General features: G+C 44.6%; 2 protein-coding genes across 2 annotated transcripts in view; one reads left to right on the top strand and one right to left on the bottom strand.

The window, feature by feature from the left end:
• The window catches only part of ACO1 (aconitase 1), a 47,982-nt gene extending 46,211 nt beyond the window's left edge, over positions 1 to 1,771 (bottom strand). Inside the window, exon 1 of the mRNA XM_069962080.1 lies at positions 1,627 to 1,771. The gene's annotated coding sequence lies outside the window, so the exon portion shown is untranslated. The remainder of the gene's footprint in view (positions 1 to 1,626) is intronic.
• Positions 1,772 to 1,847: 76 nt separating this feature from the next.
• The window catches only part of CCDC171 (coiled-coil domain containing 171), a 69,101-nt gene continuing 50,016 nt past the window's right edge, over positions 1,848 to 20,932 (top strand). Inside the window, exons 1-5 of the mRNA XM_069962079.1 lie at positions 1,848 to 2,518; positions 13,436 to 13,595; positions 16,159 to 16,273; positions 17,522 to 17,696; positions 18,725 to 18,915. Coding sequence (XP_069818180.1) covers positions 13,540 to 13,595; positions 16,159 to 16,273; positions 17,522 to 17,696; positions 18,725 to 18,915 — 537 coding nt within the window. The 5' untranslated portion in view covers positions 1,848 to 2,518; positions 13,436 to 13,539. The remainder of the gene's footprint in view (positions 2,519 to 13,435; positions 13,596 to 16,158; positions 16,274 to 17,521; positions 17,697 to 18,724; positions 18,916 to 20,932) is intronic.

The raw sequence follows: 20,932 nt of genomic DNA, 5'->3' as shown, positions 1-20,932 counted from the left end.
TAATCGTACGTGTAAACGCAGCGAACGATCAAACATCGGGTGAGAAATCGTTAATTTTGATCTTACAACATGTTCTTAAATCATTGTTCGCAAAAAATTGGCAGATCGTTCTGTGTAAACAGTCGTTCAATGATTTTACCTATGTGCGAGATAGGCTTAAGCGATCGCAAAACGATCTAAACGCTGATCGTTCTAAAAAAAAAATTCTAAATTGTTAATCGTACAATCGGGCGAATTATCGCTCCGTGTAAACGCAGCATAATTCCTATTCATCACTTGAGAGAACACTGCACATGTGCCTTAACGATCTGGCACATATGCAGTGTTCACACAGGTGATTAATAGGAGAAATTGTTCCAGTGGCATTCCTAATGATGAAGAGGGTGGGGGTGGGGGGGAGAGGCGGTGTAAGCCTATGGCATGGGTACTTTAGGTCGCGCCAATTTGACACAGGGCTACCAGTTTAAAAGTTGTTTTTTAGGGCAATAACTGCATCACCTGCCAAACAGACCCCAGGACAGATCTTGGATTAAAAGCAGCTATCCGAAGGTACAAGAGGTTTTTGGGGGTCTGACTGTGGGTACAGAGTCACTTTAAACAGTGTTTAGAGGACCTTTCCAACTGTTGGGGTTCTGCAACATTCTCCAAACCCGAATGCTTAGCATTTGGTTCCCCACAAGTGCAGAAGTTGGATACAGCACTAACGGCTGCCAGGAAAACATGGACAGATTATAGCTATGTTCACACAACATAAGCTACGTAATAATTACGTCCGTTGTTGCATATTTGCAACAATAGCCGTGATTGCTACGTAGCTTACGTAGTGCTGCCTTCTAAAGGATCCCGGCCGGAGTGTATACACTTACATGTCATGTTTCTGCAGCCGCTATTCAATGAATAGCGCCCACAGAAAACCAGTCAGTGCACACAATGGAGCGTGCGGCTCTAGTCGCACACTCCATTGTGAGCAGCGGGGAATTTGGATGCGGGCGCACACGGATGCGCCCGCATCCGAATTCAGTGGCAGCAAAGATCATCTGGGCGGTACTGCAGTACTGGGCGGGATGATCTTTTCTGACACCGGCCGGTGTCTCACGCCATGTAATTGTGGTCTATGGCTGCAGCCATGTTTTCCAGGACTCCCTATGGCTGCTGCCAACTGCTCCTCTGTTTCTGGCTCTGTTCCCAGTACATTCAGGGAATATACACTACTTCCTGCAACACATACATCAGCTGATAAGTACTGGAAGACTTGAGATTTTATAATAGAAGTAAATTACAAATCTCTCACACTTTCTGCCACCAGTAGATCTGAAAGAATTTGTTGAGTGTGATTAACCCTTTATTGCTTTTCTTTGCATAGTCCCTAGTGATTCCGCAGCACCTTACATTATATAGCTTTTGCCTGTAAGGTGCTCAATGCCAATAAGACCCGATAAAGCAAGTGATCAGCACACACCAATAATGTACAGTATATCCATACACAGCGCCTGACTATCCCATCCAGCTGTGCCAGCCTCCTATGTGTAGCCCTAGGGAACACAGTTCAGACATCACGTCTATTATCCCAATCGCAAGGACTAATTATTACACCAAGCTAATAGATGCCGCCACCCTCCTCCTTACCTGCCAGTGCTGAGTGCTGCTCCTACACGGGGAGACCACTGAGCGGCGCCGTATCCCGTACCCCGCACCTGACCTCCCAGGGATCAAAGCCGCAGGAGAGAGAGGAGGAGCGGCTCAAGATCCCAGAAAGGAAGTAGCAACGGGCTAAACATACAATAAAGTTCTGCTTGTTGAAAGTACACGCCCCTTGCCTGTTACTGGACGGCTCTACTCAAAAGCCACGCCCACTACACGACGATTGGTGGAATCTCCAGCTCACTTGACAGCTTTAACAAGACGTTTGAAGAAACTTATTACAATGAAGACTGGAATTCAAATAACTGGGTTAATGAATGACGAATGAATGAATGATCTCGGTCTCTTCACACGTGTGCTGTACCTAAGCGCGTATATAACACTTTGCCGTCACATGAGAATACGATGCACGCCATATCCGCAATGGACGGCGTAGGAGCGACACCTACTGTTCATCAGCGCATCTGTTGTAATACTTCCCTATAGTCTCTATCAGTCGCATACGGTTCCTAGTGTATTTTAATAACGGCGAACATTGGTGTCATTGTTTGTATTCCGTTCCACTGTACTGTCACCCAATCATACTGTCTGGGGGGATTTCGCAAACGAATGCGGCACTCTTTTTACCCTGATGGGCTTCCGTAGCGTCTTCCTTGTTGTCCATAACAACTGACTGCTCTTTCAGAGACTGCAATCCGGCTGCTTCTGTCCTCCAATCAGAGCTCTCGCATAACAAGCGAGAACTGCTTCCACCAATCACAGGCCGAGAAACCTTCTGGCGGTCCCTGCAGCGGGACATAGGAGCCGGAGCACGTCATCACCAAGAACAATAACAGCGGCGGAATCTTCTGAGCCGGGGAACTACGCTGGGAAGCAGGTAGGTGGCTGTATGAGGGGAGCAGGTGGGTGACTATGTATGAGGGGAGCAGGTGGGTGACTATGTATGAGGGGAGCAGGTGGGTGACTATGTATGAGGGGAGCAGGTGGGTGACTATGTATGAGGGGAGCAGGTGGGTGACTATGTATGAGGGGAGCAGGTGGGTGACTGTATGAGGGGAGCAGTTGGGTGACTATGTATGAGGGGAGCGGGTGGGTCGCTATGTATGAGGGGAGCGGGTGGGTGGCTGTATTAGGGAAGCAGGTGGGTGGCTGTATTAGGGAAGCAGGTGGGTGGCTGTATTAGGGAAGCAGGTGGGTGGCTGTATTAGGGAAGCAGGTGGGTGGCTGTATTAGGGAAGCAGGTGGGTGGCTGTATTAGGGAAGCAGGTGGGTGGCTGTATGAGGGGAGTAGGTGGGTGCCTGTAGGTATGAGGGGAGCAGGTGGGTGGCTGTATGAGGGGAGCTGGTGGGTGCCTGTATGTATGATCTGCCGCTCGAACCGGGAAGGTGAGTGGACGTCTTTTCCCTCAGCCACCTTGTGCCGGTCCCAGCAAAAAAAAAATTTGGTCACTACTTTGTGTGTTTTTGGTGAAAAATATATCATAAAAATATCATGAAAAAATTGAAAAACTAGCATTTTATGAACTTTGAAATTCTCTGCTTCTAAAAAAAGAAAGTCGTATCACTTAAATTAGTTAGTAAGTCACATTACCAATATGCCCTTTTTATTCTGGCATAATTTGGTAAACATATTTTACTTTTTTAGGGTGTTACGGAGCTTAGAAATTTATTAGCAAATTATCACATTTTCTCTCCTCATCTTCACGACGGCACCACAGGAGTTAACTCGTTCCCTAGGGACAGGAAAAGCACAAACACGAGAGGTTAAAAGCCCCTCCCCTTCCCACAATCACCAGTGCTTTTCCTGTCCCTTCGGGAAGGCACGAGAGGTGGGGATCCGCCGTGAAGAGAAGAGATCCCCGAAGAAAAAGATCAAGTCTCACCCCCCTAGCCGGGTCGATCGGGGTTCGTCCCCCTTCCTCCCTGGGAGCGGCTATGGATCAGGAGATCCGGGGGTTCGGGATGGTCCGGTCCGTTCCATCCCGGTGTGAGCGGGCCGCGCGGGGTCCTGATCTTGATCCGGTTGGCTCCCCGGGCGCACGCGGACCAAGTCACCCGCCGCCAGGTAAGTAAAAGGCCGTGGATCCTCCGGGTATCTGTGTGGCCTTCTTCCGGTACAGCATGGTGTCTGACCTTCTTCCGGTCACGCGGCGTTTACCGGAAGTGAGGCGGCGGGGGTCACGGTGACGTCCTCACGCTACGTGGGGACGTACTGATGTCACACGCCGGAAGTAAAGCTTCCGGGCGCCAGATTGAAAAATGCTGGGATGCATATAAGAAGAGCGGGTCGTCCGTCTGATGAGGTCTGAATTGGGCAGGATGGATTCCTCTTCTTCTTCGACAGTGGCTGCCACGACTGATAAGACTCCCCATGCATCCCACGCAGTGAGTTCTTATTTCTGCTGATATGACTACTCTTATGGGGGATCCGGCTCTCAACTGTTCACTTCTCCCTACCTTGAGCACTGGGTGTATCCTATTGATCCTATCTCCCTTATACTTTTTTAGGATAAGGATAAGGACAAGGATTCTGCTCAAAAGGAGAAAGCAAAGGCTCCTCCGACAAGGAATTGTGGGACCTGTAATAGTCGCCTATCTTCTTCATATAAGAAAAATATCTGCTCATCTTGTGTTGGGGATATCGTAAAGGAGTATAGAGCTTCATTTTTGGCCGAAATCAGACAAATGATGAAAGATGAAATTAAGGCCTCTCAGTCTGTAACAGCTCCAGCATCTGTTCCCCAGGTGGGCCCTACGGTTCCTCCGCTGGTGGCTCCTACTCCTACTTCTCTCAATATAGCTCCTCCTGACCCCTCCCCAGCCAGCGTATCAGGGGAATCAGTTAGATCTAAAAGACGTAGATCAGCATCTCCAGAATCTGAGTGTGAGTGGGGTCATGTATCAGATTCAGTGATCATATGTGACGAGGAAGTGGAGACTATAGAGCGGGTTAAGAGATATCTATTCCCCTCTGATTGTACGATACCTTTTGTTGAAGCTGTAAGACAGGCCCTGGGTATGGAGGAAGTCCAGGAGGACATAGCTCCTAAGGATAGACTTTTTGCCGGTCTCAAATCTAAAGAGAAAACTGTCTTCCCCATTCATGTAGCACTTCAGAGTTTGGTGCTGGATGAATGGAAAGAACCCGAAAGAAGGTTCATTATTCCGGGGGAGATTAGGAAAAGGTTACCCTTCAAGGAGGAGGATATTTCTAAATGGGATGAGTCACCTAAAATAGACGCTCAGCTAGCTAAAGTCTCCAAGAAAATGTTTCTTTCCTTTGAAGACTCCTCTCCATTAAAAGATCCCATGGATCGTAAGGTGGAGAGTTTATTAAAAAAATCGTGGGACTCTAGCTCCTTTTCCATTAATAATAACATCGCTGCAACTAATGTAGCAAGGGCCATGCATATTTGGCTGGAACAGCTGGAAAATAGTCTGAAGGAAAAATCCTCGGATGAGGATATTTCTGAACCTATAGCATTACTTAAAGGAGAAGTCCGGCCAAAATTAATTTTTGATATGTTGTTACTTATGAAAAGTTATACAAATTTCTAATGTACATTAATTATGGGAAATGCACATATACTGCTATTTCCCTTAATTTAGTAGATCAGGAAGTGTTAGAAATATCTCTGAAGAAGTGACGTCACGACCCAGGGTGTAATTCCTATGGAGTGTCCAGCAGGGGGCGCTCTCTATATAGAAGTCTATGGGACTTTATTGTTTCTATGGGTTTCTATGTAATGTAATGTAATGTAGTGTACAGTGCTTTATTGAATGAATACATCTATGGAATACTTTGGGGAGCAAGTGTCCTTGCTCCCCAAAGTATTGCATAAATGTATTCATTCAATACACAGTAAGCCCGCCGATCCGCCGCATTTCCGCCGATCCGCCACACGCTGATCCGCCGCATTCCCGCCGATCCGGACCATATACATTGAACTACAGCTCCCATCATCTGCTTCTAGTATGAACAGGTGATGGGAGCTGTAGTTGGGTAATGGATATGACATGCCGCCGGGCGCAGGGGGGAGCCGCTCAGTACACAGGAGCGCTCCCCCCTCCTCCTCCTCCTTCCGTGATAACTTCCGCCTATACCAATGCTGAGTCCCTGCCTGGCCGCCGCTCTCCGCTCTCCCCCCCCATACATACCGGCTCCCGATGCATCCTGGTGTCCGCGCTGATGCCGGGAGCCGGTATATGTGAGCGGAGAGCGGCGGCCAGGCAGGGAGTCAGCATTGGTATAGGCGGAAGTTATCACGGAAGGAGGAGGAGGAGGGGGGAGCGCTCCTGTGTACTGAGCGGCTCCCCCCTGCGCCCGGCGGCATGTCATATCCATTACCCAGCTACAGCTCCCATCACCTGTTCATACTAGAAGCAGATGATGGGAGCTGTAGTTCAATGTATATGGTCCGGATCGGCGGGAATGCGGCGGATCAGCGTGTGGCGGATCGGCGGGAATGCGGCGGAAATTCGGCGGATCGGCGGGCTTACTGTGTATTGAATGAATACATTTATGCAATACTTTGGGGAGCAAGGACACTTGCTCCCCAAAGTATTCCATAGATGTATTCATTCAATAAAGCACTGTACACTACATTACATTACATTACATAGAAACCCATAGAAACAATAAAGTCCCATAGACTTCTATATAGAGAGCGCCCCCTGCTGGACACTCCATAGGAATTACACCCTGGGTCGTGACGTCACTTCTTCAGAGATATTTCTAACACTTCCTGATCTACTAAATTAAGGGAAATAGCTCTATATGTGCATTTCCCATAATTAATGTACATTAGAAATTTGTATAACTTTTCATAAGTAACAACATATCAAAAATTAATTTTGGCCGGACTTCTCCTTTAAAGATGCGGCAGCTTTCCTGGCAGACTCCTCGACAGAATCAATTAGAGCAGCGGCCAGAGATGGAGCTCTTACTACAGCAGCCCGAGGGGCTCTATGGTTAAAAGATTGGTCTGGAGATAACATTTCAAAATCTAAATTATGTGGTATACCCTTGGAGGGGAATTTTGTCTTTGGTACAGGCTTAGACAAGATCTGCGAAAAATCATCGGATAAGAAGAAGGCCCTTCCAGAGGGTAAAACACCAAGGAAGCCATATAAAAGACCTAGATACCAGGAACTGACCGGAGGCAAAGGGAAGTCTGGAGGTCGCTGAAGCTACAAGAAGGTAGGTAAAAGCAAGAATATTTTTTACTCCCCCAAAGGCTCCCAGGAAAAACAATGACCAGACCCCGGTAGGGGGGAGACTGTCCAAGCATGGGGAAGCTTGGAATCAAATAACACAGAACTCTTGGATCCTAGATATAATTCAACAAGGTTACAACATAGAGTTCACTCAGTCTCCTCCCAAAAGATTCCTAATCTCCCACCAATCTTCCCCAATTCTACAAAAAGAACTAGTCAACAGTGTAAAGAAACTTATACTGTTAGAGGTCGTGTCGCCCGTCCCAGTGACAGAACTAGGGAAGGGACATTATTCCAACCTGTTCTTGGTGAGGGAACCAAGCGGGTCATAATTATAAATCTAAAACCCTTGAACAAAGTAGTGAAATACAAAAGGTTCAAGATGGAATCTATAAGATCCACTACTCCTCTTATACAAAAGATGCGGTGATGGCATCAATAGATCTGACGGATGCGTATTACCACATTCCTATCCATTCAACGTCGCAACAATATCTTAAGATTCGCACTACAGATAGAGGGTAAAGTTCAGCACTTCCAATTTAAAGCTCTCCCATTCGGGATATCTTCAGCTCCCAGAATATTTACGAGTGTAATGGGAGAGGTGGCCTCCTACTTACACTTGAGAGGGGTAAGCATTGTATGTTATCTGGATGATCTCTTAATTGCAGATTCTCCACAAAGACTACTGCAGGATCTGGAAGTAACAGCAGATCTACTAAGGAACCTGGGATGGCTGATAAACGAAGAGAAATCAGATCTTCTACCAAGTACCCAGAAGGTACATCAGTCCCTCAGATGGTGTCAGTGTCCGGAAAATCTTGCAAAGGGTGTTCATTGAAATCCAACCCCCAGAATTACAATGACCACGGATGCAAGCAAGACAGGATGGGGAGCCCAGGTGGAAGGACTCCTTCTACAGGGACTATGGTCTCAGAACATAAAGACGAGATCATCCAATTACAGAGAACTGATGGCGGTCTGGATGTCTTTGAAACAAGCAGAAGATACTCTAAGAGGTGCACACGTCCAGATATTATCGGACAACATTACAACAGTGGCCCATCTGCGACATCAGGGCAGTGCAAAAAAGAATTCGCTCCAAAACATCTCAGCAAAGATTTTTGCTTGGGCAGAAGAAAACATCTTATCCCTCAGTGCGACACATCTCAAAGGCTCAGAGAATGTAAGTGCGGATTATCTAAGCAGACACGCAATTCACCCAGGAGAATGGTGCCTCAACAGCAGAATCTACCAGCAGTTAACCAACAGATGGGGACATCCACTGGTGGATTTATTTGCCAACGCCCAGAACAAGAAGGCTCTGAACTTCTCCCTGAATCCCAGAGATGGAGCGATGGGAATAGATGCCCTATCCCATCAGTTATGGTAACCTGCGGTGGTTACAGACAAGATGGGGTGGTTACGGGCAAGATAGGGTGGTTACGGGCAACCTGCGGTGGTTACAGACAAGATGGGGTGGTTACGGGCAACGTGGGGTGGTTACTGATAAACTGAAGTGCTTATAGGTAATCTGGGGTGGGTACCTGTAATTTGGGGTGGTTACGGCAATCTGGAGAGGGTCACTGGCAATTTGGGGTGGTCAGAGGCGACGTGCGGTGGTTATGTGCAATCTGTGGGGTTACAGGCAGTCGGGGGTGATTGCGAACCATCTGGAGGGGGTCACTGGCAACTTGTGGTGGTTATGGGCAACCTGCGGTGGTTACGTGCAATCTGGGGGGTTAAGACCAATCTGGCGTGATTACGGGCAACCTAGGGTGGATATAGGCAACCTGCGGTGGTTATAGGTAATCTGGGAGTAAACTGCAATTATTAATATAATAAAAAGTGTATTTTTTTTTTTTGTATGTTTTTCACTTTTTGTACTTTTACACAGTCATTTCCACTATATTACTATTAATATATTTTCTATCACAGTAATCATAGTTCAGTAACAGGGACCAAATTGGTCCCTGTCACTTTAAATTTACAGAGTTGACTGGTTCTGGAGCGCATGCGCACTTCAGAAGCACTCTGGATGTCGAGGAGGAAGGACCTCCCGGGGTCAGGTGAGTATATGGGGAAGGGGGGGGGGGGGGGAACAGGCGATCAGCGGTATATAGTATATGCCGCTGATCGCCTGTACCGGGACCACACGGGGTCCCCGATCACTGCCCTACACTCTCCGCTACCTTCGGTGGCGGAGAGAATGGGGCTTTGATCATTTATTTCATTTCCATCCCTGTAAACAGACATAGTCTGTTCAAAGGGATGGGGGCGGCCATCTTGGATGTGATGGCCACCCGGGGAGGGAGAGGGTTAGAGATCGGGGCACTAGGTGGGCTGGTCTGGGGGATACATTTTCATCTCCCCCTGCCGTGGATTCACGGTGGGGGAAGATGAAAGCATGCGGCGCTGGTAATGCCCGGTACCGGCGATCGCCGATTTACGGTAATAGCAGCGATCGCCGGTAGGGGGGCCGGGGGGCTAACTGCCAGTGGCGGCGGGAGGAGGCAACGTGCCGCAGCTTCCTCCCGCCGCCCGATCGGCGGGAGGAAGGTAAATCACCCTATTGACGCTGCGGTCGCATTGAACGCAGCATTTATGGGGTTAACTGCCCGGGGGGGAGCGCGGCTCCCCTTCGGGCAGAGGCAGCGGGAGGAGGTTGTGTGACACAGCCTCCTCCCGCTGCCCGATCACCGTTAGGGACAGCGGGGGGAGGCAGGGAAACCATGACGTTTGGGGAACGTCATGTTGCGGGAACTACGTGCTTTACATGACGTTTCCCAAACGTCATTTTGCGGCAAGAGGTTCAACCAAGGTATTACTGTGTATATATTTTTTTTTATGAAATCCTTTTTTTTTTTTTTTTTTTGCAAAAATCAATAAAAATGGGCCTATTGTGACGCCTATAACTGTTTTATTTTTTCACTTATGGGGCTGTATGGGGTGTCATTTTTTTCCGATATGATCTCTAGTTTTTATTAATACCATATTTGTTTAGCTCGGATGTTTTGATAACTTTTTATTAATTTTTTTTATATATAATGTAACAAAATATCGGTAATCCTGGCACTTTTTTCCCTCTTTTCGTCTACGCCGTTCGCGATGCCGATAGTTATATTTTAATAGATCAGACAATTACACACGCTACGGTATATTATATCTTTATTTATTTTTATATGTTTTATTTATATAATGGAAAAAGGGGGTGATTTAAACTTATTGGGGGAGGGGCTTTGGGGTATTTCTAAAGATGTTTTTTACTACACTACATACAATTATTGCATTATACACACTGATCATTGCTATGTCATAGGCATAGCATTGATCAGTGTGATAGGCCGATCGGACCGCACGAAGGAAGGTGAGAGACGATCGGGACCCCCACAATCAGGGTACTGATCGGTAAAAAAAAGCTTCAAAATAGCTTCAAAATACTCCGGCGGGACCCGTGAGGGGGCTGGCATATGCGATGGACAGATGCCATATCACCGGTTTGTCCCGGATGGAGGACCACTGCGCCATACTGGCATAGGAGCATTCCCTTAAATGGTTAAATGACTGCTGCCAGTGGGATTGCATTTAATAGCAGTGAGGGCATGCTGCATATCGCGGCTGAGCAGCTGAGCAGCTGATGATGCTTTGGAGGGGGGCCGGCATGAGGGAGGGCTGGAGCAGTCTGGCTGGCCTCCTGAAGATGACGTGATCGTCCCAAGATGGTGGCCAGGGTCGACAGTGATTCCGTAAGTATACAGCATCACACTTGCGGGTCTAGCGTGGGGGGGGGGAGAACATGGGGAAGGGGGGGGCATTTACTTAAATAACACACATTACAATGTTGTATAACTTTGTAATGTGTGTTATTTAGTGAAATAATACTTTACACCGCACTACTAGGGGTATTCTTGGCAACAGTGAAAAGTCCAGGGGGGGACAGGGAGTGGTGGGATCATAATAATGAAGTCCTATTTACCCACCCCCGCGCCCCAGAGTGCAGCGTCACAGCTTATGGTCTCCCGCGGTGTAGTGTAATCTCCATCCCTGCTCAGTACACAGTCTAGTGTAATCTCTACCCCTTGGTCAGTACACAGTCTAGTGTAATCTCTACCCCTTGGTCAGTACACAGTCTAGTGTAATCTTTGCCTTCTGGAACACCATGTCTACCTTGAACTGTCCTTCCACTTTTTACCCAACTTTCTTTTCAACCACCTACAATCTGGTTTCCGCCCCCCACGGCTCCATGGAAATTGCCCTACACCAAGTATCTGAACGATCTGTTAAAAGGGTTTCCTGACAAAATAGACTGATGAGCTATCCACAGGAATAGTGATAAAGTGTCACCATGATTGATCACCTTGTGCCGTTATTTGCAGGAGAGGGGGACACACACAGAACATGGCAGGTGCTTATCTTGGCACCCACCATGTTTTCTGCAGTATAATGCTATTGCTTAAGGCCCTATTCCACGGAACGATTATCGTTCGTATTCGGCCGATATCGGCCGCTACGGATGATAATCGTCCGGTGGAATAGAGTGCAACGATCAGCCGACATCGTTCATGTCGGCTGATCGTTGCAGTCGCTTGTTTTTCAACATGTTGAAAAACAAGCGACTGATATAGCAGCGATCTGCTGCCGTCGCTCCGTTGAATAGGAGCATCGGCAGCAGACGCTGCTATATCCTGTGGGCTGCCCCCCCGCAGCTCCCCGCCGCCCCCTCCCGCACTCACCCGCTCGCTGCAGCCACGTTGAATAGCGGCGGCAGCGAGCGGGGAACGAGGAGCAAACGAGCACTGAGAGCGCTCGTTTGCTCCTCTAAACGACCTGTGGAATAGGGGCATTAGCTTAACATTAAGGATTGCAAATGTTATCAAATGAACTTTAGGCAGCTAGTATTGATAGTAGTACTGATATTTTAGTGCATTGTGCATCATTACACAGGATAGTTTATCAGTGACTGATCAGCACCGCCACCAATCCGTACATTTCAGTTAGGTGTAGATGTCACCTCTCTGCTATCCAGGATCCCAGAGTGTGTCAGCTATATCTTTCTTCTTGTCCAGCTCTCCATGCACAGGTCATGTCTAGAAAACACTTCAGACTATTGTGCCTATGTCTATCTGTAATGTATATCTCTAAATGCTATTGAAAACTCATCAGGCAAGATGGCTATCCCCATAAAAAAAATATTAAATGCAATTTGAAATTTTTATTTTAATAATTTCTCCTTTCGCTATGTACAGACACTGTATGTGTCATGAAGCATAATGTACCCCTAGAAATACATAGGTTAAAGGGGTAGTGCGGCTCTAAAAAATTATTTACAGAATAACACACATTACAAAGTTATACAACTTTGTAATGTATGTTATGTCTGTGAATCGCCCCTTTCCCCGTGTACCCCCACCCGTGTACCCGGAAGTGTTGGTGCATTATACATTACCTGATCCGTGTCATCTTCGGACGGCCGGCCAAATCCCAGCCGCCCGTCCCCCCTCTGCCGCGTCACAACTGTGCTCAGCAGCGATTGGCTGAGCATAGCTATGCTCAGCCAATCGCGGCTGAGCATCGGATGACGCTGCAGAGGGCGGCCGGCATTCGGAACAGACGGAGCTGTTCGCCGGCCAGCCGAAGAAGACGTCACCAAATGAAGATCGGAGACTGGTGTCGGCATGTGACAGGTGAGTATAGCGCACCACACTTCCGGGTACACGGGTGGGGGTGGTGAGACACGGGGAAGGGGGCCATTCACAGACATAACATACATTACAAAGTTGTATAACTTTGTAATGTGAGTTATTCTGTGAATAATTTTTTAGCACCGCACTACCCCTTTAACTTAATGCATTGTTAACAGTGTTGCAGGGGAAAAGTGACAGAGTTGCCAATAACACCCCGTCTGATTCTATCTCTTTTTGAGACCTTTTAGAAAATGATTGCAGAAATATTATTGATGGCGTATGGCTTATTGGTGGCTATGGCGTATGGCTTATTGATGGCTTTGGTGTATGGCTTATTGATGGCAATGGCTTATTGATGGCTATGGCGTATGGCTTATTGGTGGCTATGGCGTATGGCTTATTGGTGGCTTATGGATTATTGATGGCTATGGCTAATTGGTGGCTATGGCACATGGCTTATTGCTGGCTATGGCGTATGGCTTATTGGTGGCTATGGCGTATGGCTTATTGGTGGCTTATGGATTATTGATGGCTATGGCTAATTGGTGGCTATGGCACATGGCTTATTGCTGGCTATGGCTTCGGGCTTATTAGCGGCTATGGGCTTCTTTTGGATGCCCAAATAAAGGCAAGCTAATGGGTATAATTGCTCTTGTTTGTGTTCATGGTTGTATGTCATGTGACTGAGCCGCTGTAAGGACACTATTGCTTTATGTGGCTATGGTAGGCAGTGTCATCACTTTTTCCAGAGATAAAATATTAAATTAGCTTGTTGACAGTGAGCTGGGGCTGGGGCACTGCACAGAACAAATCATAGACACCATGTTCTTCTTCAAAAGGGGTTTAACAATATTTTTCCAGCAATTACATTCTTTTTTTTGTTTTACACGCAGTCATAAATCCATATAAGATGTCATCGTAATGCTCAGCGTCTGGAAGAAAAGGGCCAATTTAGAATAACAGACATCGTCGTGTTCAGACTATAACAGCTACCAGTATGGACAAGATGACGTTCATTTCTCAAAACCACACTGCTGCTAATGAAGTTACACGGTAAGATTGGGATTAATAGTCATTTTAATTGTAGAGCCCAATCTTATGTAAGCACACTGTGCAGCTCTAGTAAGTGGACTCCATTATTAACTGCTTGTTTGCTGAGCCTGATTCTCAACAATTGCACCTTCATACATTTCATTTCCTTCTGATATATTTACAACATTCCATATAGAAAAAAAACTACTAAAAATAATATGGTAATCACATAATAGAGGCGTTATCCAGAAAAGCATTACTGCTTTCTTCCAAAAACAGCACCACACCTGTTCTCAAGTTCTGTGTGGTATTACAACTAGACTCCATTTATGTCAGTGGAAATGATCTGCAATACCATACGCCAAAAAAATGTTTTATAATAATACAGTGGTGCTTTGGATTACAAGCATAATTTGTTCCGGGACCGTGCTTGTAATCCAAATCCGCAAATTTTCCTTTAAGAAGTCATTGAAATGCAGACAATTGGTTCCACACCCCAAAAATAATGATTTATTATTCTGAATAACATGTGAAACAAATGAAACAAACATTCAGAAACAGCTGAATATGTGATATTATAAGTTACTTTACAGTATAGCAATTAGCATGTGGTGTATAATGTATAGTTACTGCATAAACCTGAAAAACAGCCGCAGTTTGTAGATACAGGATGGAACTGCAGATCCCCATAATGCAGTAGCGTAGTACTACTACGCTAGAATAGAGAAGCAGGGCTGCTGTCAGAGGTGTGTGTGGTCACATGACAGCAATGGGGAAGGGATGTATGTTCAGCATGGACCAATCAGGACTGACAGACTGCAGGGAGCATAAAGGAATGAGCAGGACATATGTGGGCACTGTATAGCAGCACTCTCTGACCGGGAAGAGAGGGGTTACAGCTATGAAGAGATTACTTCCACAGTCCTGTCCCCTGATGTAAGCCTAGGGTTGGGCGGTATACCGTGAAAATACCGATACCGTCACTGGCGTCGGTTAACCGACCTCAACTTTGCCAGGACGGTATGTGCGGTATTTTCATTATCTCCCCGTCTGAGCCCTGAGCTCAATTACAATTTTTCTGAATTTGATGCGACCAAAAATGCGCAATTTTGCACTTTGGGATTATGATAAATTAATAGTTTGGGCGATTACGCACGCGGTGACAGCAAACATGTTTATTTATTTTTATTTGTGAAATGGGAAAAGGGGGGTTATTCAAACTTTTATTAGGGGAGGGGATTTTTTATTAATAAAAACACTTTTTTTTTTTTACTTACAGTAATATGAAGCCCCCTGGGGGACTTCTATATACACAGAACTGATCTCCCATTGAGATCAATCCTGTGTATATAATAGAGCAATGATCCATCAGATCATGGCTCTAATATAATGGTCTGCAGCAGACCATCTGAATAGATTGCCGAGCCGGAAACAGCGTCTGAGCAACACTGAGCCCCGGCCGGCTCAGTACAAGTTAGATCCCCCACTAGACACCAGGGACAGGGGGCACATATACTATCCAAATGCAGCTGTCAGCTTTGACAGCTGCATTTGAATAGTTAATTAGCCGGCCGCAGCGATCGGACGCGCCGGCTAATACCCGCGGTCCCTGGCTGCACTTAGCAACCTGGGACCGCGGGCTGCAGAGAGGGCTCACGCCGGGAGCCCTCTCTGTTTACACTTAACGGCCGCATGACGGGTATACCCGTCATGCTTTGTTAAGAGGTAAACAAAGTCACAATTTTGAAAAACTGTGAGCTCTTAAACCAAGGTACCACTGTACTTTTATTTATATAGCTGGTCTCGCTCCATCAAGTCAACCATAAGTCAAACATGAAACAATCTATGTTGTTTTGGGGAAAAATTTGTTGGCAACTAAGTGCCAAATCCTTAGAGGGAACCTAAGTGCATATACCAGCAGGCTCCCTTATTACAAAGATAGAGTTAGAACACCATAAATCTATTGACAGGTTCGGACGATTCACCCAGGTGATCTTCTGTACAAGTCATTTTGTGCACTTGGGTTATTCCCATCTAGACATTCATGGCATATCCACAGGACATGTCATATGTCGGAGACCTAGTTCTTATGACCCATGCCAGGCTGGGAGGTATCGATCAAATTACATTATTGTACTAGTTGCCTAGTTTAAATACCAATTTTGCCAGTGGCTAAAACGTAATGTTTATTAATGTTTTTAAAAGGTAGCTAAATTATGTGAACAACAAGTGCAATTTAAAATTATTACTGATCTAGCAATTTCTGTTCTCGCTATTGTGAACTGCTAAATGGGAATTACAATGCTTTTGTCCAACCCATATGCTTATCAGTATCACTGCTCGATATGGCTTAGTGAGACAATAGCGATATGATCAGATCACCTCCCACTGCTGCCACTCAATGCAAAAAAAAAATATATATATGTAAAAAAGTTTTTATTTGCCAGAATACCCCAATTTGTAACCAGTGGGTGATTAAAAATATAAAAATGGTAGGAATATTTTTTTTAACATGTACCAATATTACATATACCTATGCTTAGAGGGTATTTTTTTTTTTAAATCTTTATTTTCCATTTTTAAGGTCCATGCTATCTAAGCGTCAAAAGGAAGAACCGGATGAAATAGCACAACTCCGTTATGAACTTACCAAGGCTAAAAATGAAATTGTGCAGATGGTAGCCAAGCACAATGAAGAGGTGAGAGTTACACCTCTGTTCTTATTTTACCCTTTTACAGAAAACAAGAAATTTAACTATTAATAAATATATAATGTCCTTCTGGTTATTTTCTTGCATCCGGGTGTTACCAGATGAAGGTGTAAGGCTGCATTCACACATTCAGTGATTTTTTCCAAGTTCGTGATTGTGGTCTGCTAGCTACCTCTGTGATCCGAGCAGAACAGTCCGTTTTTTATTTTATTTCAACACATTCAGTTTTTATTAAATGTTTCTCAAGTCACACAATAAGTAGACTGTTTTGAATAATGCAAATTGAGATGCACAGTATCATTATACCATTATGCAAAGTCATAAAAGTATAGGGAAATAGGGGTATAGACAATGCACTGTAATCTTATTTAGTAATGAAATCAACCAAATCACACATGGATGTGAAGACAACACAGCACCATGGTGCACAAGGTTATTTATTTGTAATGCTACCAACTCTTTATGTATAATCTGTATTAGTGACATGACAATTTACTAAGTATTCATAGCAATGCATATTGTTTATAGCTCACGCTTTACACAGTGCTATGGTAGGTGGTAATATAGCTATCAATCTACTCTTTTGTGACTTGCATTCAAGGACTGATTATTATACCTTATACAACATGAATGTACGAGAATGTCTGTTTGGTATTGATGTGTGTCATTTGTTCTGTGTTGCTCTCACATCCATGTGTGACTCTTTGATTAATTTTATTAAAGGGGTACTCCAGGGAAAAAATATTTTCTTTCAAATCAACTGGTACCAGAATGTGCCAGAGATTTGTAATTTAGCTGCTTTATATTCTGAAGGAAGTGGTGTTTTCTTTTCAATCTGGAGAGCTGGGAAGGTTTGTTATAGGGATTTTCTACTGCTCTGGACAGTTGTTGTCACGGACAGAGGTGGCAGCAGAGAGCACTGTGTCAGGCTAGAAAAAAAACACCACTTCCTGCAGGACATACACCAGCTGATAAGTACAGGAAGGCTGACAATTTTTAAATAGAAGTAAATAACAAATCTCTGGCACTTTCTAACACTAGTTGATTTGAAAGAAAAAAAATCCCCTTTAATTTTTACTTAATATCAGTGTTATTTGTCATAATTCAGTGGCTATGTGTCCTTAGAGTTGTGTCTTTAGGTTGGCGTTACAATAACAAAGAAATGGTACAATGCAGAGCTGTAAGAAAAGATAATCCAATCTCTACTATCATATAACACTTTGTTACCATCCCCAGCTGTCATCTTGTGAAAGCCAGTTGGGCAAGCTCTGTTCTGAAGTTGAGAAAGGAGAAGCTATTCGCCAAAGTCTTGAATATGAGCTAGCCGAAGTGAGAAAGCAATGTAGTATTGAAAGAATGGCTCTGCAGGAGGAAAAAGAAAGTTCCTTTGTAAAACAAGAACTTTTTAAAGGTAAGGTTGTTCTCCATCATGCGCAGACACCAAACCACCAGCAGTGATGTTATACTGTAAAGAAAAAAAAAATAGAAATAATAATAATTTGGAGAATTACTTTAATCTCTGCATTTTTACTAAGGAAGGCCAGACCCAGGTGGCCATTGCTGCTGCCATTTAAAGTGTACCTGTCATCAAATGTGTTTGAGTACCTGGGATACCCAGGAACCATGTTAACCACAGAGCTGCTATGCTACTGATAGTAACACACACACTCTTGAGACCAGACTCAACATACAATGCTACAGTCAAGATCTGTGGCAAATGTGAATAAGTAGATGACTGACCAATAAAAGTGTCCATTTTACTTGTAAAATCCCAGTAGTAGTGACATGCCTGCAGTGATTGGCTGTCTAATAGCACCTCTGTACAGTATAATGTGATACTACTTGTCCCGTGCTGCTGTATGTGTCTACAGTATAGTGGGATACTACATGTCCTGTACTGCTCTTTACCTGGGCCAGGATGAGTTGCTTCTTTGGGCATCAGGTGAGGGCAGCTTCACTTAATTTTTCTGGGACCCTGTGTGATCTGTACAGAACCCTGAAAAGGCTTTGGTCTTTTACATAGGAAGTAGTTTACAGCTTCCAGTAGATCTTCCTTACTGTTGTATGTAAGGACTTGTTTTATCTATATAGGTTATCTATTTTTCTTTAAATCTTAATTTTTTTTTCTCATTTTGGGATATTTTGGCGGCTTCAGAACCAGTTACCAGTTTTCCATAGAGTTATGGACTTAACATACAATGGTTGTCTTGGAACCAATTAATAGCTTATGTTGAGGGACCACTGTGTATATTAGAAAGTTACTTGCAATTACAACCCCTATTGATTTATTTAAAAAAAAATGTGGCAGTGCCTCTTTAACTTTTTTTTTTAATTGATGTTTATTCTGTAACTCTAACATCAGCATGCTACTATAGGGTTACAAGATACAGAAATGTATTAATTGTGACTGGAACAAGACAATTTGTGTTTCTTAAACAGCACAAATTGAAGAACTCCAAAGCAAAATGCACACCATAGAAGGAAACTTCCAGAGTACACAGCTTGGCTGGCAAGAGGCGCAGAAGACACTTGAGAGTGATTTGCAGGATCGAGACCTTGTGATTGAAAGCTACAAGAAAGAACAGGACATGCTTTTGTCAGAGAGAACCAGCCTAGAAGCACGCATGCAGGTATCTGTGATATTCTATACACAAACTAGCAGACTCTTGTGCTAAGAAAGGGGGAATGATTCACTGCTTACTTCTTAATATAGACCTGTACATTATATTACAGTGTAAGGGTGCCTTCACATGTACCGTATCGCTGCGTATTTAACGCTGCGTTTTTATCGATGCGTTTAATCGCTGCGTGTTTTATCGCTGCTTGCCATTTTTACAAAACTCGCATGTAAAAATTGCACCAAAAACACAGCGATAAAAACGCAGCGATACGGTACGTGTGAAGCTACCCTAAATGATTATGAAGATTCTGTACTGATGTGGTGTCAAAAATTTTTTTATAGGGTGAGGACTATTCAAACTGTGCTCCAACCCCTTATCTTATCTCCCTGCACATATAGAGTTCAATTTACAAGTCCCATTTTTATTGTAGTGGGTATTTCCCTACCTGGTATAATTTATGTAGCTCCAGGTATTGTGGGGGCACATATGTTAGTTGTGTGGCGTCCTTTGGCCACCATTTTAATTGTTTTTAATTGTTGTTTCTGTTGCTAGTGTACTAATAAATAACTAAATAAGTATATAAATAACTAATAAGTAAACAATATGAGCGTTACTTATGTTTTCCGAAAGCTGGCAAGAAATCTTTCCGGCAATCACGCCTTCCTGGGAGCGTTTGCCCCCAGGGACAGCCCCTCTGTGAGGTTGTGGGCTCCTATACACCAAATCTAATTGCTGGCATGATTTTCACGCCAGCTGTGACTGGTTAGGAGCTCTGGACCGCTCACATGCCTAGAGTTAGTTTTAAAGTGTCACTGTCGTGAATTTTTTTTTTTGCAGAAATCAATAGTCCAGGCGATTTTAAGAAACTTTGTAATTGGGTTTATTATCCGAAAAATGCATTTTTATCATGAAAAAGCAGTTTGAAGCTCTCCCCCCTGTCTTCATTGTTCTCCTATGGAGAGAGCTAAAGAGAAGACCAAAACAGGACAACAAAGAGTTAATCTACAAATCCCTCACCCGTTATCTGTTCTGACCATCACCAGTGACCTGTCTGAGCTCGGATTACAGCTGTCACCCAGCTCCGTGCCTGTAATCCTCTGTTATCTGCTTTCTGCTGCCGGCTAACTCCCTCCTTCCTCCTCCCCCCTCCCCTCTCCCTAGAACAGACAGGGTACGTCTGATGCAACAAGTCACAATTTCCTGATTTTTCAGAGTGGATGAAAAAGAGGAAGGAGGGGGGGACCTGGGAAAAGGCTTTTTACATGCAGATAATGGCAGATTTGGCTAATAAACCCAATTACAAAGTTTCTTAAAATCGCCTGGACTATTGATTTCTGCAAAAAAAAAAAATACGACAGTGACTCTTTAAAGTGCCTGATTGTTTACCATCTTATGCATGACTATCTGTAATGGCATTTCTGTCTTCTCAATAAAACTTCTTCAAATTAAAAAAAAAAAAAGATCAGCTAACTTGAAGTCACTTCTTTTTGCCACAACTGAGCACATTAAGGGACATTCTAAAAGCTGAATTAAAAGCACACAAATATGTCTCAATAAAAAGTATGTAACAGCTACATCTAAACATGAACATTTATTTTGGCTACTTTATAGTAAAATTGCTCATTGTATAGCATTAGTAAGTGTCCTCACTGCCCGTCCTGACTGCAGCTCCCTGTGTACATCATAGAGCTAACATCAGGCTCTATGATGTGCTCCAGTCTGGGCTGCCCTGCTCTGTGGTGTTTCTTTCCATAAGATTGCTGACATGAAGGAGCATGTGACCATGCCTGCCTCCCCAGTGTCCACCACTGAGCCTGTATATGCCTATGGTGGACACTGGGGGGTGGGGCATGGTCACATGCTTCTCCATGCGAGTTCATTCTTTGGGTGGAGGAAGGAATCCGCCCAGCATAGAATGAAGTCTATGGCACAGGCGGAGACGCACGCGCCCGCCCCTGTCCGCGAGCGGATGCGACCGTTGGATTACGCGACTGACTTCCCGTCCTATTTACTCAGTGAGCGCACA

The sequence above is a fragment of the Dendropsophus ebraccatus genome, chromosome 3 (assembly GCF_027789765.1).
Source record: "Dendropsophus ebraccatus isolate aDenEbr1 chromosome 3, aDenEbr1.pat, whole genome shotgun sequence".
In the NCBI taxonomy this organism is placed as follows: domain Eukaryota; kingdom Metazoa; phylum Chordata; class Amphibia; order Anura; family Hylidae; genus Dendropsophus; species Dendropsophus ebraccatus.
The sequence above is the reverse complement of the archived record's forward strand: the minus strand, read 5'-3'. Positions and strand labels throughout refer to the sequence as shown.